Raw genomic sequence first — 14,888 nt, forward strand, 5'->3', positions numbered from 1 at the left:
GAGTTTTGACAAGTCGGGGAGGACATCTACTTTGTGCATGACACAAGTATTTTTTCCAATAATGTTTACAGACAGATTATTTCACCTATAATTCACTGAACTCCATTACCCATTGGGTCAGACGTTTACATATACTAAGTTGACTGCCTTTAAACAGCTTGGAAAATTCCAGAAAATTATGTCATTTGAGTCAATTGGAGGCCTACCTTCAAACTCAGTGCCTCTTTGCTTGACATCATGGGAAAATCAAAAGAAGTCAGCCAAGACCTCAGAAAAAAATTGTAGACCTACACAAGTCTGGTTCATCATTGGGAGCAGTTTCCAAACGCCTGAAGGTACCACGTACAAACAATAGTACGCAAGTATAAACATCATGAGACCACGGAGCCGTCATACCGCTCAGGAAGGAGATGCGTTCTGTCTCCCAGAGATGTATGTCCTTTGGTGCGAAAAGTGCAAATCAGTCCAAAAACAACAGCAAAGGACCTTGTGAAGATGCTTGAGGAAACAGGTACAAAAGTATATATATCCACAGTAAAACGAGTCCTATATCGACATAACCTGAAAGGCCGCTCAGCAAGGAAGAAGCCACTGCTTTAAGGTTTGCAACTGCACATAGGAACAAAGATCATACTTTTTGGAAAACTTTCCTCTGGTCTGATGTAACAAAAATAGAACTGTTTGGCCATGATGACCATCGTTATGTTTGGAGGAAAAAGGGGGAGGCTTACAAGCCGAAGAACACCATCCCAACCGTGAAGAATGGGGGTGGCAGCATCATGTTGTGGGGGTGCTTTGCTGCAGGAGAGACTGGTGAATTTCACAAAATAGATGGCATCATGAGGAAGTAAAATTATGTGGATATATTGAAGCAACATCTCAAGGCATCAGTCAGGAAGTTGAAGCTTGGTCACAAATGGGTCTTCCAAATGGACAATGACACCAAGCATACTTCCAAAGTTGTGGCAAAATGGCTTAAGAACAACAAAGTCAAGGTATTGGAGTGGCTATCACAAAGAACTGATCTCAATCCTATAGAAAATGTATAAGAAGAATTGAAAAGGCGTGTGTGAGCAAGGAGGCCAACAAACCTGACTCAGTTACACCAGCTCTGTCAGGAGGAATGGGGAAAAATTCACCCAACTTATTGTGGGAAGCTTGTGCCAGGCTACCTGAAACATTTGACCCAAGTTAAACAATTTAAAGGCAATGCTACCAAATACTAACTGAGTGTATGTAAACGTCTGACCCACTGGGAATGTGATGAAAAAAATAAAAGCTGAAATAAATCATTCTCTCTTCTATTATTCTGACATTTCACATTCTTAAAATAAAGTGGGCATCCTAACTGACCTAAGACAGGGAATTGTTACTTGGATTAAATGTCAGGAATTGTGAAAAACGGAGTTTAAATGTATTTGGCGAAGGTGTATGTAAACTTCTGACTTCAACTGTATCTGCCCTCACACAAGAAGATTGTCTCCCCAGTCTCCATGCATACCTGAAGTGGAGGAGAGTTTCCTGTAGCCTCATTAGGGAGCTGATGTTAGAGGAGTCTATTATACAGAACAATGTTGCACATGACAATGTGTGTTAGTTAAACATGAATGTTGCAGGCCCTTTTAGGAAACATTATCTGGTTATTATATTTCTCGTCGTTATTTTTGTATATTAGGGATTATATGCCTGCTTTCCCCAGTAACTATTCCCCAGGTCATTGCTGTAAATGAGAATGTGTTCTCAGTCAACTTACCTGGTAAAATAAGGGTAAAAATACATTTTTAAAAATGTAAAAAGGTACTTTTTCCATTTTCATTTTATGATTTACAAATACAGGGTAGCCTAGTGGTTAGAGCGTTGGACTAGTAACCGGAAAGTTGCAAGTTCAAACCTCTGAGCTGACAAAGTACAAATCTGTCGTTCTGCCCCAGAACAGGCAGTTAACCCACTGTTCCTAGGCCGTAATTGTAACTAAGAATTTGTTCTTAACTGACTTGCCTAGTTACATTTTTTTAAATGTCAATGGAAACTGTCATTATTACATGCAATTGTTATCTAATCGAAGTTGTCAAATTGTAAAGAAAAGTATATTTGAAGAGAGAATACATCATTTATATAGAATGTACAGATGTAGGATCTTAATTTGATCATCCTGTTGCAGGAGAACTTGTAGTGTATTTGAGGTTTATCTGAGTTTTTTTATTTCCACTTCAAATTTCAGACTTGATTTTCCCATACAAAAAAATGTATCAACCCTTTACAAAAATGTCCATTAATTATAATCCACATAATAATTCACATTTCCTGTTGCTAATAATTCACATTTCCTGTTCACATTTTCTGGAAGTTTGAAGTAATGTAACTCTTATATTTGCCCCTCTCATTCTTATCAAATGCCTTACCAATTTAAAACTAAATCAAGTTTTGAATTATTGATTAAAAACATTAAGCACTACATTTTTATTTAGCATTTATTTTGACAGGGAGTCGATGTTGAGACCAAAGGTCTATTTAACAGATGAGCCTTGTATAGCAGCACAACAATACACATCAAAATACAATATGCACCTTAAATGACACATTAAAATAGACGTTATTACACACAACAATACGCGTTAAGCAAACACAATCATCAACAGACACATTCTTCAGTGAAAAGGTCCCCTAACAACCTAGAGGCACCAGTTCCTCCCATTCTAAAGGGTATTCTAGATCATTCCACACGTAAGGTGCAACAAAACTAGAAGCAGGTCTACCCAATCCAAAGGTTCTCATGCTATTTGTTGGTCAGGGATGTTCCATCAGGTTTCAGTAGCATATTAAAGACACTGATTGTAAATGTCAGAATTCATTTGTTTCATAAATAGTACAAAATATCTTTGTTGTGCCTAATCTGTTTGCCTGGCTAGAGCATTGTCTTCTACAGAATACTGTTGAACTTCCAGCTCTGTACTGAAAGGTCTATGGCTAGTGTCCTTGAGTGTCAACTCAAACACATTGAAAGGGCATTTGATACTTCACATACAATTTCTTGAGATGTATTAAATGACATAGTTTTCATGATGTTTAAAAGATTTTTCGAATGTCTTTGAAAATCAAATGAAGTGCTTTTATTGTTTAGAATTGTGTCCTCTTTCAATTTGTGCTCTCTGTATTGTATAAATCATATATATATATATATAGTTTGTACTGTACCTAATATAACAAAGCAATGAAAGGTATATATGCACTTTGCAATACTGTAACCGTTGTTTTCCCTGTTCTGTTCGGTATCCTATGTAATAGTAAGATGGAAAAAAACGCTGAAGAATGCTGTCGATATCTAAACTTCTTAGATGGGAAGAAAAGTACACATATCTATTTTTAATTAACTCCCTATATTAATTGACATGCCTACATTGCTACACAGCAAATGTACTGCAAGGTGTTTCAGTGGAATTTGACTTAGTTCTATTTCAAATACATGTCATAAAAATGTTTACTCTTATTTCCACTCATGTCTAACTTAACTGGCCGTCTGTAAATACGTTGTATAAACATTGTTAAACTTTACTAAAAGACAACGACTCATCCATCAAAATAATTCAGAACACACAAACTACTTTAATATGTACTGGCTGTAAGCACTGTGGGAGGTGAGTTAGGGGAAGTTGTATTGATATCAAGACTGACAAGCCACCCCAGTCAACCAGTTCCTTAACAACCCTTGAGTAGAGCGGACAGACTACCCAGAGGACAGACATATAGACAGAGACCAACAGAGACAGTGAGAGGGACAGAATATGCTCTTCCTAGCCCTTTTCCTGGGCATCATGCTCTGCACAGCACAAGGTAAGCACATTAATCAATGTGAAACTGTAGGAAGTGTTTTAAAATCAGCTCCTTTGTTCTCTGAATATTGTTCAGGGGATGTGTCATGATTTGTTTTAACCAACGAGACCTCATTTAAATCTCATGGTGCTGTCAATATTCACACACACGTATCATATGTCATGATTTGTTTTAACCAACGAGACCTCATTTAAATCTCATGTTGCTGTCAATATTCACACACACGTATCATATGTCATGATTTGTTTTGATATTTAAAAAAAACAAAAAAACTTTTTTTGTATTTTGCATTGATAAAATTGCCATCAAAACAGTCAAATACATTTGTTTAAAATATTTAACAGAATAGATACATGCGATTTAATTTTAATTACATTTTTATGACAATTCATCTTTTTTTCCCCAAAAATGTAACCATGGATGTAACAGAATTTGGACTCAAATGGATAAAATGTCATAGTGAAGACTGTTACAGTGAGAGCAGGTGTTTAGCTTTGTGGGTTCTGGCATCTGAGAGCAGGGGGGACAGGAGGGGTCACAGGGGTTGGGGGGTAGACACAGAGCTAACAGAACATGTCCAGCTCCTGGTGGTTCCCCCCACTCCGCCGCCTCCCCAGAAAAAGCAGAAGTGAGAGTGGGATTGGGAAACAGGCACCCCGATGACCTGGATCCGTCCAGCAAGTCCCGAGCACAATGTGTTTCCTGGAGCTAGACGCTATCGGGGGTTCCGTTAAAAATAATTCCACACACAAAAAGACACATGCTTCAACCCTTCTGAGGAACACTCTCATTTCCCCTTTTTTTCCCTGAAGAAAAAACACTCAAATATGAAATAGACAGAACCCTTTATTGCAAAAATAATTATCTCTGGTGACGTTGATGTATACCAAGGAAATTATTTTTATTACCACCTTTCTATCGATGATACCTAAGGCATTGAAATTGAAATAACTCATAATTCACCATATGATAAAATGATATGTCAGTAACAGCAAGTTACATAACTCTGGTAACTGAAGTGTTGGCATCATGCCTGACAGAGGAGAAAGTCAAGACGATGCGCTTCACTGATTCAAAGTAAGTGGATTGTTTGATGTCCATTTTAGTATTTTATACAATACAAGTGAAATACTGTGTTGTACAGTTAAATAAAATGTATTTTTCCTTGCAGGTTTGTTGCTTTGTATTAAAATGGGAAGTCTTCACTCAACAATGAGACAATGTGTTTTCACCCTCTTTCAGGTGACAAAGAACCCCCTGCCAGTGAACCAGTTGGCATGACCATGGGGGACCTTAAACCAGTCTTCCTCCCAGCCAACCCAGAGTTCAGTCAGGCTCCCCCAGACCCGGTGGTAGCCCCTACGTCTCTATGCTGTGGAGTGGATGAGCTGAAACAGTTACTCTCCCAACATACCCAGGACCAGCGAGAAGCTGCTACCTGGAAAGGAGAGGTGGTCAAGGCGCTGTCTCAGCTGGTCCAGGAGCACAGAGAGGTGTCCAGCGGCCAGAGGGAGGTCATCAACCTGCTGAAAGCCATGAAGGACCAGGGAGCTCAGCACCTGAATAACCTGCAGAACCTGGGCAGACACCAGAGTCTTCTGGTGGAGAACCACCAGGCCCTGCTGCTGCAGGTTTCCCGCATCTCCACCCACCTCCAGGACCTGGCCAAGAAACCCAACGCTGCCAGCCAATGAGATGCTAAAATCTTAACCTGCATGAGACAGGCTGTCCAATCAGGAGGAATAAGCTTCATAACAAACTAAGCAGCAGTTCAATCCAGTTTCAGGCAATAACATGCTACTAAACCAAATTTGGTCAATAAGGCATACAATATATAATGCATTGATCAAGTCAATTTGCTTGTATGGATTTAACAATTAACTGATGAACCAATAACAGTCTGATATCCCAATACTAAATCACATTATCTGATTTGTTTATTTTTTACTGTTTTAGATTATAACATCCATGATTGATTACCAATGTATAGTATCACTCTCTGAATCGCCTAAAAACCAAATAAACAGATTCAAAATAACAGTTAATTTACAAGTCTGCTTTGTGATGCGCCGCCATTTCCTGGTTGCTAAAATTCTAATACTTTACCTAATTTCAGTTAATGTGGCAAAACAAACCATGTAGAGAATCATGGTACAATCCAAACTGCAGTGAAATATCTTTTCAATAACCAACAATATTGTAATTTCAGCTGTTTGAAGATGGTGTACAAACTAGAAAGTAAAAGACGCAAAAACTAAACTTAAGAATGGGAGGCATAGAAATAGAGCACAATAGAACAGATATACTGCTTCTTAGACTTGCTTTCAATGGGAATTACAGATCTATAACTCACATTTCTTTGTGAGTTTGGTGGGGTCGCCCCAAAAAAGTTACATATTGTAGCTTTAAATTGTTCTTCCTCTTCTGTCCAAGGTAGATCCTGTTCTATCTATCTGTCCGGCTCTGCATTTACTGCTGAAGACTCAATTCCGTCTGACTATTACTCCACCCTCCTTATGCAAGGATGGATCAGTGTTATATTTTTCAGTGGAGGTCTTTAAAATGTTCAAAACATTTTCAACCCCCACCCTGAAAAACAACAATCTGTACAATAAACTGTTCACATATTTAGAAAAAATGTAATGATTGAAGTTGAAGATGAAATATATAAAGTGAATCAATACAAATCAGTGGGGCATCCACTACAGTGTAGTTCATGTCGGGGGGTGTTGGGTCTCCGTTTTAGAGTTACAAATGTGATAATTCATTGACATCTGTTATTACCGTAGTCTATGTCTATATTCCATGAAACATGTGAGGAACATGTGAGGAAACGTGATGGACATGTGAGGGATTGTTAATATTGATTGTTTATTCCTGGTTCTGTCTTTGGTTTGTTGACAGAGCGAAGTCCTCCAGTAATCAGGCTGAACTCTGTGTTGCTGAGGGAGGCTGAGAGGACTTTGCTTTTAGGAACGTCATTCACCTTGACCTGTGAGGGGGACAGCACCGCCACCTGGTCTACCACAGCGTTCAAAAGGAGGAACTCTAAACAGGGGAGTATGATTACCACCAAGTACCTTACAGCAGACTACACTGGCACATACAAGTGTGTGTATGACAACCAACCAGACCTGTTCTCAGAGGTCCACATCTATGTGAAAGGTAAGTGTTTTCATAACATGACATCTTTTATGTACGTTGAGAATGGGAAACGCGCTCTAGAAATGATCAATTATCATTATTATTATCTGTCCAGATGCCAAAGCCACACACAACACTGTATGTTTATCAGCTAATATGTCACAAATTAAGTCAACATTGCTCGACCTGTTATGTTCCTTATAGATCCCAATAACGTCCTGGTAACCCCCCGCAACATGAGAGATGTTGAGGAGGGCGTGGATCTTCTCCTCTGTCAGCTGACAGACCCCAGTGCCACAGACATGTCCCTCCATATGGCCAACGGAGACCCAACACCCCCCGACATGAACTACACTGTCAATCCCAGGAGAGGGATCCTCATCAGACACCTTCTGACCAGCCACAGTGCAAACTACATATGCAGCGCCAAGATCAATGGGGTCACAACACGCTCCAAAGACATCACTATCAATGTCGTTCAAAGTAAGATGAAGTAGATGTCTGTGCATTTTGTATTTTTTGGGACATTGCATTGAGGTTATTAGTCCCAAAGCATCTAAACACATCTACTTCTATGTGTCTGTTCCAGGGTTGCGTTGGCCACCGTCTGTGTTCATTGAGGTAGATGGGTATGTTCGTATTGTTGGAGAGGAGCTCCTCATCCCCTGCATCACCAGTAACCCTAACCACTTCTACAACGTCACCTGGAAACACTCCTCCCTCAAAGTAAGTTAAACAGTAACCTGTCCTCAATTTCTACCATTAAATCATATATGTTTCCCATTAGCTTGTATGATACAGTATATGTCTGAAGATCTGATATGTTGTTTTTTATATATTTTATATATATGCAGACATTGAACGTCTTTCAAAAAGTAATACAGGACAAGCAGGTCCACATCACCAGTACTGTGACTATCCCGGCTGTGACCATGTCTGACACAGGAAACTTCACCTGTACAGCCATCAATGAGGCTGGGGCCAACAGGTCCACCACCTACCTGGAGGTCGTAGGTAAGCATTAGGGAAAGGGGGTGTTGATCTACCATCTAATATGTTTGGCTAGCATCTAATATGTTTGGCCAGCATCTAATATGTTTGGCCAGCATCTAATGTGTTTGGCTAGCATCTAATATGTTTCGCTAGCATCTAATGTGTTTGGCTAGCATCTCATGTGTTTGTCTAACATGTAATATGTTTGACTAACATGTAATATGTTTGGCTAACATCTAATGTGTTTGGCTAACATCTAATGTGTTTGGCTAACATGTAATATGTTTGGCTAACATGTAATATGTTTGGCTAACATGTAATATGTTTGGCTAACATGTAATATGTTTGGCCAGCATCTAATATGTTTGGCAGGCATCTAATATGTTTGGCAGGCATCTAATATGTTTGGCTAACATCTAATGTGTTTGGCTGGCATCTAATTTGTTTGGCCAGCATCTAATATGTTTGGCCAGCATCTAATATGTTTGGCCAGCATCTAATATGTTTGGCCAGCATCTAATATGTTTGGCCAGCATCTAATATGTTTGGCTACATGGGAACATATTTATGTAAGCCCGCGAGATCAGGATGGTAGTACAAGGCTAGTGTTGATCTCCACAAACACCAAACATGGAAACCTGTTTTAAAAGTGAAACTCAGCTCAGCATCCTCAAATGAAATTGTGGTGTGATAATTTAAAATGTTAAGTTTTGTTGAAGTTTGTGATCAAAATAATGTTATCTTTAATGTTCTCTCTGTTTGTCTTTCTCCCTTCTTCAGATGAGCCTTACATTAGGTTCATACCCCGCCTGTCACCCAATCTATACCAAAATGGCTCCTTAGTCAATGTGAAAGAAGGGGAGAACCTTGAGATAAATATTCTGATCGAGGCCTATCCCCAAATCAAGAAGCATTGGTGGGACGTGCCCATGTCTCACAGTCACAACATCTCCACTCATGGCGACAAATGGACCGCCCAAGACAATAACAGGTCATTATTTTCCCGATAATTACCCTGCTTCTGAATGTGTATACCACATCATTTCTGTGCTGTTATGTGATCCTGTCCTGTCATCCTGTAGGTACGAGAGCAGCCTGCTGCTACACAGAGTCAGGTCTGAGGAGAGGGGCCAGTACACCCTCCACACCAGGAGCACGCGCCTCAACAGCTCCATCACCTTCAATATCCAAGTCTACCGTAAGATATCTTATTCCAATGTGACCGGTCACACCGACTATCAAACTAGAGAGAAAATATGGAGCAAAACTGTTCCGTGTGTTGTGAGAGTGACGTGATGATGACTTACACAGTGTGATGCTGTCTGTCCTCTCTGACTGAGTAGAGAAACCCAGTGCGATGCTCAACCTGAAGAATTCTACCACCCTGATCTGCACTTCCTCTGGATACCCAGCTCCCACAATCCTCTGGTACCAGTGCCCAGGAATACAAAGCACGTAGGTGTAGAAACTGCTGATGTAAAAGAAGGGCTCAATATATACTATATATATATATACTCAATTTGATTGATTGTAGGTTCTCTAACTGGATAACAATAAGCCAAGAGTTTTGCACAGTAAAATATGCAGAGAGAGCTGTTTCACTCTTAAATGAAATAGGCCTAGTGTCTCTGCTCATATTGACGTTCCTCTGTGTTCAGGTGTGATGGGGACAATGACACCGTGGAGGTGCAGCCTCTCTTCAACAGCACCATGGAGGTGCAGAGTGAGCTGACCCTCAGTCCCTCAACTGAGGAGTTCACAGTGGAGTGTGTCGCCTTTAACTTTGCTGGCAAAAATCGGGACATCTTCATATCGCGTAAGACGGCCATTACACCTATATAGTATACTGCACAAACAAAAGTTTTGTGGGATTCTCACATGGCGCCGGTGGTCTCTTACTATGACGAGTACTGAAACAGCCACCGGTAGTGTTATTTCTCATTTCCCTGTTCAGTATTGAATAATGTCATGAGCTGACTTCAAGGGCATTCAAATGTACTGTGTTGTTTGCTATGTTTTAGATGTCGTTGCTGCCACTTCAAAAACATTTGTAATGTCCGAGCTGTTCACCCCCACTCTCATTGGAGCCACCAGCACATCAGCCCTTCTGTTCCTTCTGCTTGTCATCGTCCTGTACAAATACAAGCAGGTGAGCTGCATTTACTGACTCGTTCATTTGGCTTTCACTGCCCAAATACATTTGCAGTTAGACCATATTACACAACATATGTTTTCTCTCATAGAAACCCAAATATGAAGTCCGGTGGAAGATCATCGAGGCCAATGATGGGAATAACTACACCTTTATTGATCCTACTCAACTTCCTTATAACAAGAAGTGGGAGTTCCCCCGTGACAAGCTGAGGCTTGGTATGTTTTATTGTCGTTTTGGGGGTTGAAACAGACATCAGTACATGAAACAGTAATGCCTGACTCTTCCAGGCCAGATTCTGGGAGCAGGGGCTTTTGGGAAAGTTGTGGAGGCCACTGCCTATGGTCTGGGGACAGATGACAACATGACCACCCGTGTGGCAGTAAAGATGCTCAAGCGTGAGTTAGCCTCCTCATACTGTTCGTAAACATCTTTAACCCTGCAGCATTGCTTTTAATTTACAGAAGGAAGTCAAAATGATTGTACAATACATAACTGCTATTGGATACAATCTGGCATGAAAGTAGTTCCCATCATAGATGAAGCAGTATGAAGCAGTAAATGCAATAATGAAAGAGCTGCTACTCCTCCTTAGCAAGCGCCCACTCAGAGGAGAGAGAAGCTCTGATGTCAGAACTGAAGATCCTCAGTCACCTGGGATGTCATGACAACATTGTTAACCTGTTGGGGGCGTGTACTCAAGGAGGTGCGACAAACTCTTTTCTGTACTTGCATTTCCATAGAAGAAGGTAACATGACTTGTTGGGTGAGTTTCATTAGCTAACCAAATAGGTCATCTCATTGTTGTGTTCGACCACAGGCCCAATGCTGATGATCACAGAGTACTGTAGCCATGGCGACCTGCTGAACTTCCTGCGTGGCAAGGCCAAGCTGTTCCTAGACTCCATCCTGAGTGGACCAGAGGTTCCAGGGGATAGTGATCACTACAAGAACACATGTAGCCAGGAAGCCCGTGTCAGGAGGTGGGCTGAACGATCACTAACATGCCTCTAGTCTCAACTCACTCTCCTTTCTCCATTCTCACCACCAGAGACATGGTTTCTGGGTTAGTGAAAGTGCACCAAAACGAGAAATGAGAAATAGATGTGAGGCACAAGTTTCAGTCTCCACACATGTTTTATATACCGTCACCAGGTGACAACGCTTTGTATTCATCTAGCCAGTGACCTCTCCTGCCCTCATTTTATGCACTGCTCTCTGTGGTGCCGTATCAAAATCTACATTCTATACTAACAAGGCAATCATGCCTCTTGACGCACGTCATGGTCTCTACGTTATCACTGACTGTACATTTTAATCTCTACACAGAATACACTGAGTGTACAAAACATTAGAAACACCAGAACAGCCTCAATTGGTCGGGGCATGGACTCTACAAGGTGTTGAAAGCGTTCCAAAGGGATGCTGGTCCATGTTAACTCCAATGCTTCCCATAGTTGTGTCAAGTTGGCTGGATGTCCTTTTGGTGGTGGACCATTCTTGATTCACACAGGAAACTGTTGAGCGTGAAAAACACAGCAGCGTTGCAGTTCTTGACACAACCCGGTGCACCTGGCACCTACTACCACACCCTGTTCAAAGGCGCTTCATCACCTGAATGGCACACATACACAATCCATGTCTCAAGGCTTAAAAATCCTTCTTTAACCTGTCTCCTCCCCTTCATCTACACTGATGTAAGTATATTTAAGAAGTGGCATCACTAAGGGATCATAGCGTTCACCTGGATTCACCTGGTCAGTCTATGTCATGGTAAGAGCAGGTGTTCTTAATGTTTTTTCCACTCAGTGTAACTGTCCAGTGTAGACCGTAGAGTAACCTCTCAGTCCTTTATGTGTCTGCAGTGACAGTGGGATCTCCTGCTCCAGCTCAGACAACTACCAGGACATGCATCCAGCGCAGAGGCCCAAATACTGCCCTATGGGTAATTAACATCCATCTACACACTGCAGTAACACGGAGAGGGTTGTGGAGTGGTAGGGCGTTATACACTCTTCCTCGATCTTTCTCTCTGTCTCTCTGCTAGGTTATGGAGTGAAGGGTGGTAATATACACTGTTAAGTGTCATATAGTCTCTCTCTTCCTCTCTCTCTCTCCGTCATAGGTTCTTTATGTGAGGATCCAGAGACAGACACCTGGTCGCTGGACATAGAAGACTTGTTGAGGGTCTCCTATCAGGTGGCTCAGGGAATGGACTTCCTTGCATCCAAAAACGTAATAGAAAAATGGCATTGTAATTTAAAGTCAACACGTGTAGTGTAACATGCAGATTGGCACATGACTATATGAGTGAAACCAATGTTGTCTTTGCAGTGCATTCACAGGGACGTGGCCGCTAGGAACGTCCTATTGACCGGTGGCCACGTGGCTAAGATCTGCGACTTTGGGCTCGCTCGAGACATCGAGAATGACTCCAACTACGTGGTGAAAGGAAATGTGAGTTAATAAAAACAATATAAAGAAATAAAGAAATCACCTTAGTGATTTAGGAATCTCAGATTCTCCAATGATTGTGAACTATGTTTCTTCCCAGGCCCGTCTGCCAGTGAAGTGGATGGCCCCCGAGAGCATCTTTGACTGTGTGTACACAGTGCAGAGTGATGTCTGGTCCTATGGGATACTGCTGTGGGAGGTCTTCTCTCTGGGTGGGTCTTTTTGGCACTTAGCATGGGTGCCAGTCTGTCTGTTCGCTTGCCAATGAAAATGAAGTCGCAAAAGCACAAACAGATCTGGGATCAGGCTAGGTCACTCTGGCACGTGATGACAAAAATGATGTCTTATGTTGAATCAGTCTTTTAGAAAATATATATAGATTTTTTTCCATAAATGTTTTGTTATTTCTAGGTAAGAGCCCATATCCTAATATTGTGGTGGACACCCGGTTTTACAAGATGATCAAAGATGGATGCCACATGTCACAGCCGGACTTTGCCCCTCCAGAGATGTGAGTATTATACCTCAAGATCGGCGAAAAGAGATGATGTAACCTGACAACCTGCTGCAGTATCTGAAACTGAGAGTTCTCCTCAGATACACCATCATGAAGATGTGTTGGAACATGGAACCAACAGTGCGTCCAACCTTCAGTACCATTGGTCAGCTTATCCAGAGTCTACTGCCTGACCAGCCAGACCAGGTCAGATGGACTTAAGTGACCCACTGTAGAGTCATTTTACATTTCACATTTACAGTCTCTCACTTAGCATTCCGCTAACTTCTTCTTATTTCCTAAAGCAGGATTTTCTGTACTCCTAAAATGTATTTAGAAGTAAGAATAATATCATTTTGTGGGTAAAATGGTTTGGGGACATCAACACTTTTAATTTGACACAAAGTATCCTTTCTTCTGCCAGACCTACAGGAATGTGCAGAATAAGACGCCACAGCAGGAGTCAGGAGAGCAGAGTGACCAAGCTAAGATTAGTGAGGATTGTGATCAGACACTGAACCACGAAGAAGAGGAACAGCCCCTGATGATGAGGAATAACAACTACCAGTTCTGCTGAGAGCACATCAGGCCGTCCTCCATTACTATACGTTCATAGATGACTGTCTGCCGGTCAGAGCCAAGAGTTGGATGGACTACACACACCAAATGATCCGAATGTCTTGACTCTCACTGTACACAACATGGTTTTAGTGTCATACAGTACCTTTTTTACGAAGTGCAAAGTCAAGTTCCAGTCAGCAACAACCGTTTTAAAAGGAACTAAGCATGTATGCCTTAAACATTTTATGTACAGAAAATGACCATAACCCCGGACATTATTCTACCCATTTAACTTTTTTTAAATATTTACGCAGATCAAGATATTTCACAAACTCTGATCGGACTGTGACAACTTAATGCCAGGTAGCTATGCATGGGTAAAAAATCCCTAGGGGAACCCAAGTCAGGGAGAAACAAACAACCTGTTACAACCTGTGTGTTGTGATAATTGCATGATTTGCTCTATAACCTGTTAGTTCATATGCCTTGACACCGTGATATATAGGTCTGAGGCCGAGACAATAAGAAGATACAGTGATATATATATAGGTCTGAGGCCGAGACAATAAGAAGATACAGTGATATATAGGTCTGAGGCTGAGACAATAAGAAGACACAGTGATATATAGGCCTGAGGCCGAGACAATAAGAAGATACAGTGATATATAGGTCTGAGGCCGAGACAATAAGAAGATACAGTGATATATAGGTCTGAGGCCGAGACAATAAGAAGACACAGTGATATATAGGCCTGAGGCCGAGACAATAAGAAGATACAGTGATATATAGGTCTGAGGACGAGACAATAAGAAGATACAGTGATATATAGGCCTGAGGCCGAGACAATAAGAAGATACAGTGATATATAGGTCTGAGGCAGAGACAATAAGAAGATACAGTGATATATAGGTCTGAGGCCGAGACAATAAGAAGATACAGTGATATATAGGTCTGAGGCCGAGACAATAAGAAGATACAGTGATATATAGGTCTGAGGCCGAGACAATAAGAAGATACAGTGATATATAGGTCTGAGGCCGAGACAATAAGAAGACACAGTGATATATAGGTCTGAGGACGAGACAATAAGAAGATACAGTGATATATAGGTCTGAGGCCGAGACAATAAGAAGATACAGTGATATATAGGTCTGAGGCCGAGACAATAAGAAGACACAGTGATATATAGGTCTGAGGCCGAGACAATAAGAAGACACAGTGATATATAGGCCTGAGGCCGAGACAATAAGAAGACAC

The 14,888-nt window shown here is 41.2% G+C and overlaps 1 protein-coding gene across 1 annotated transcript; it reads left to right on the top strand.

The window, feature by feature from the left end:
- The first annotated feature begins 2,269 nt into the window (after nt 1-2,269).
- LOC124007000 (macrophage colony-stimulating factor 1 receptor 1-like) lies at nt 2,270-14,192 on the top strand. The gene is made up of 21 exons (XM_046317231.1): nt 2,270-3,831; nt 6,736-6,996; nt 7,180-7,458; nt 7,565-7,701; nt 7,830-7,989; nt 8,749-8,959; nt 9,051-9,166; nt 9,312-9,423; nt 9,627-9,784; nt 9,990-10,117; nt 10,212-10,338; nt 10,411-10,518; nt 10,716-10,826; nt 10,941-11,103; nt 11,986-12,065; nt 12,246-12,355; nt 12,455-12,577; nt 12,675-12,786; nt 12,986-13,085; nt 13,172-13,277; nt 13,495-14,192. Exons 1-21 carry the CDS (start codon nt 3,783-3,785, stop codon nt 13,645-13,647), a joined length of 2,904 nt encoding a protein of 967 aa, XP_046173187.1. The 5' UTR covers nt 2,270-3,782; the 3' UTR covers nt 13,648-14,192.
- The last annotated feature ends 696 nt before the right edge of the window (nt 14,193-14,888 follow it).

The sequence above is a fragment of the Oncorhynchus gorbuscha genome, linkage group LG20, assembly GCF_021184085.1.
Source record: "Oncorhynchus gorbuscha isolate QuinsamMale2020 ecotype Even-year linkage group LG20, OgorEven_v1.0, whole genome shotgun sequence".
Taxonomy (NCBI): Eukaryota; Metazoa; Chordata; class Actinopteri; order Salmoniformes; family Salmonidae; genus Oncorhynchus; species Oncorhynchus gorbuscha.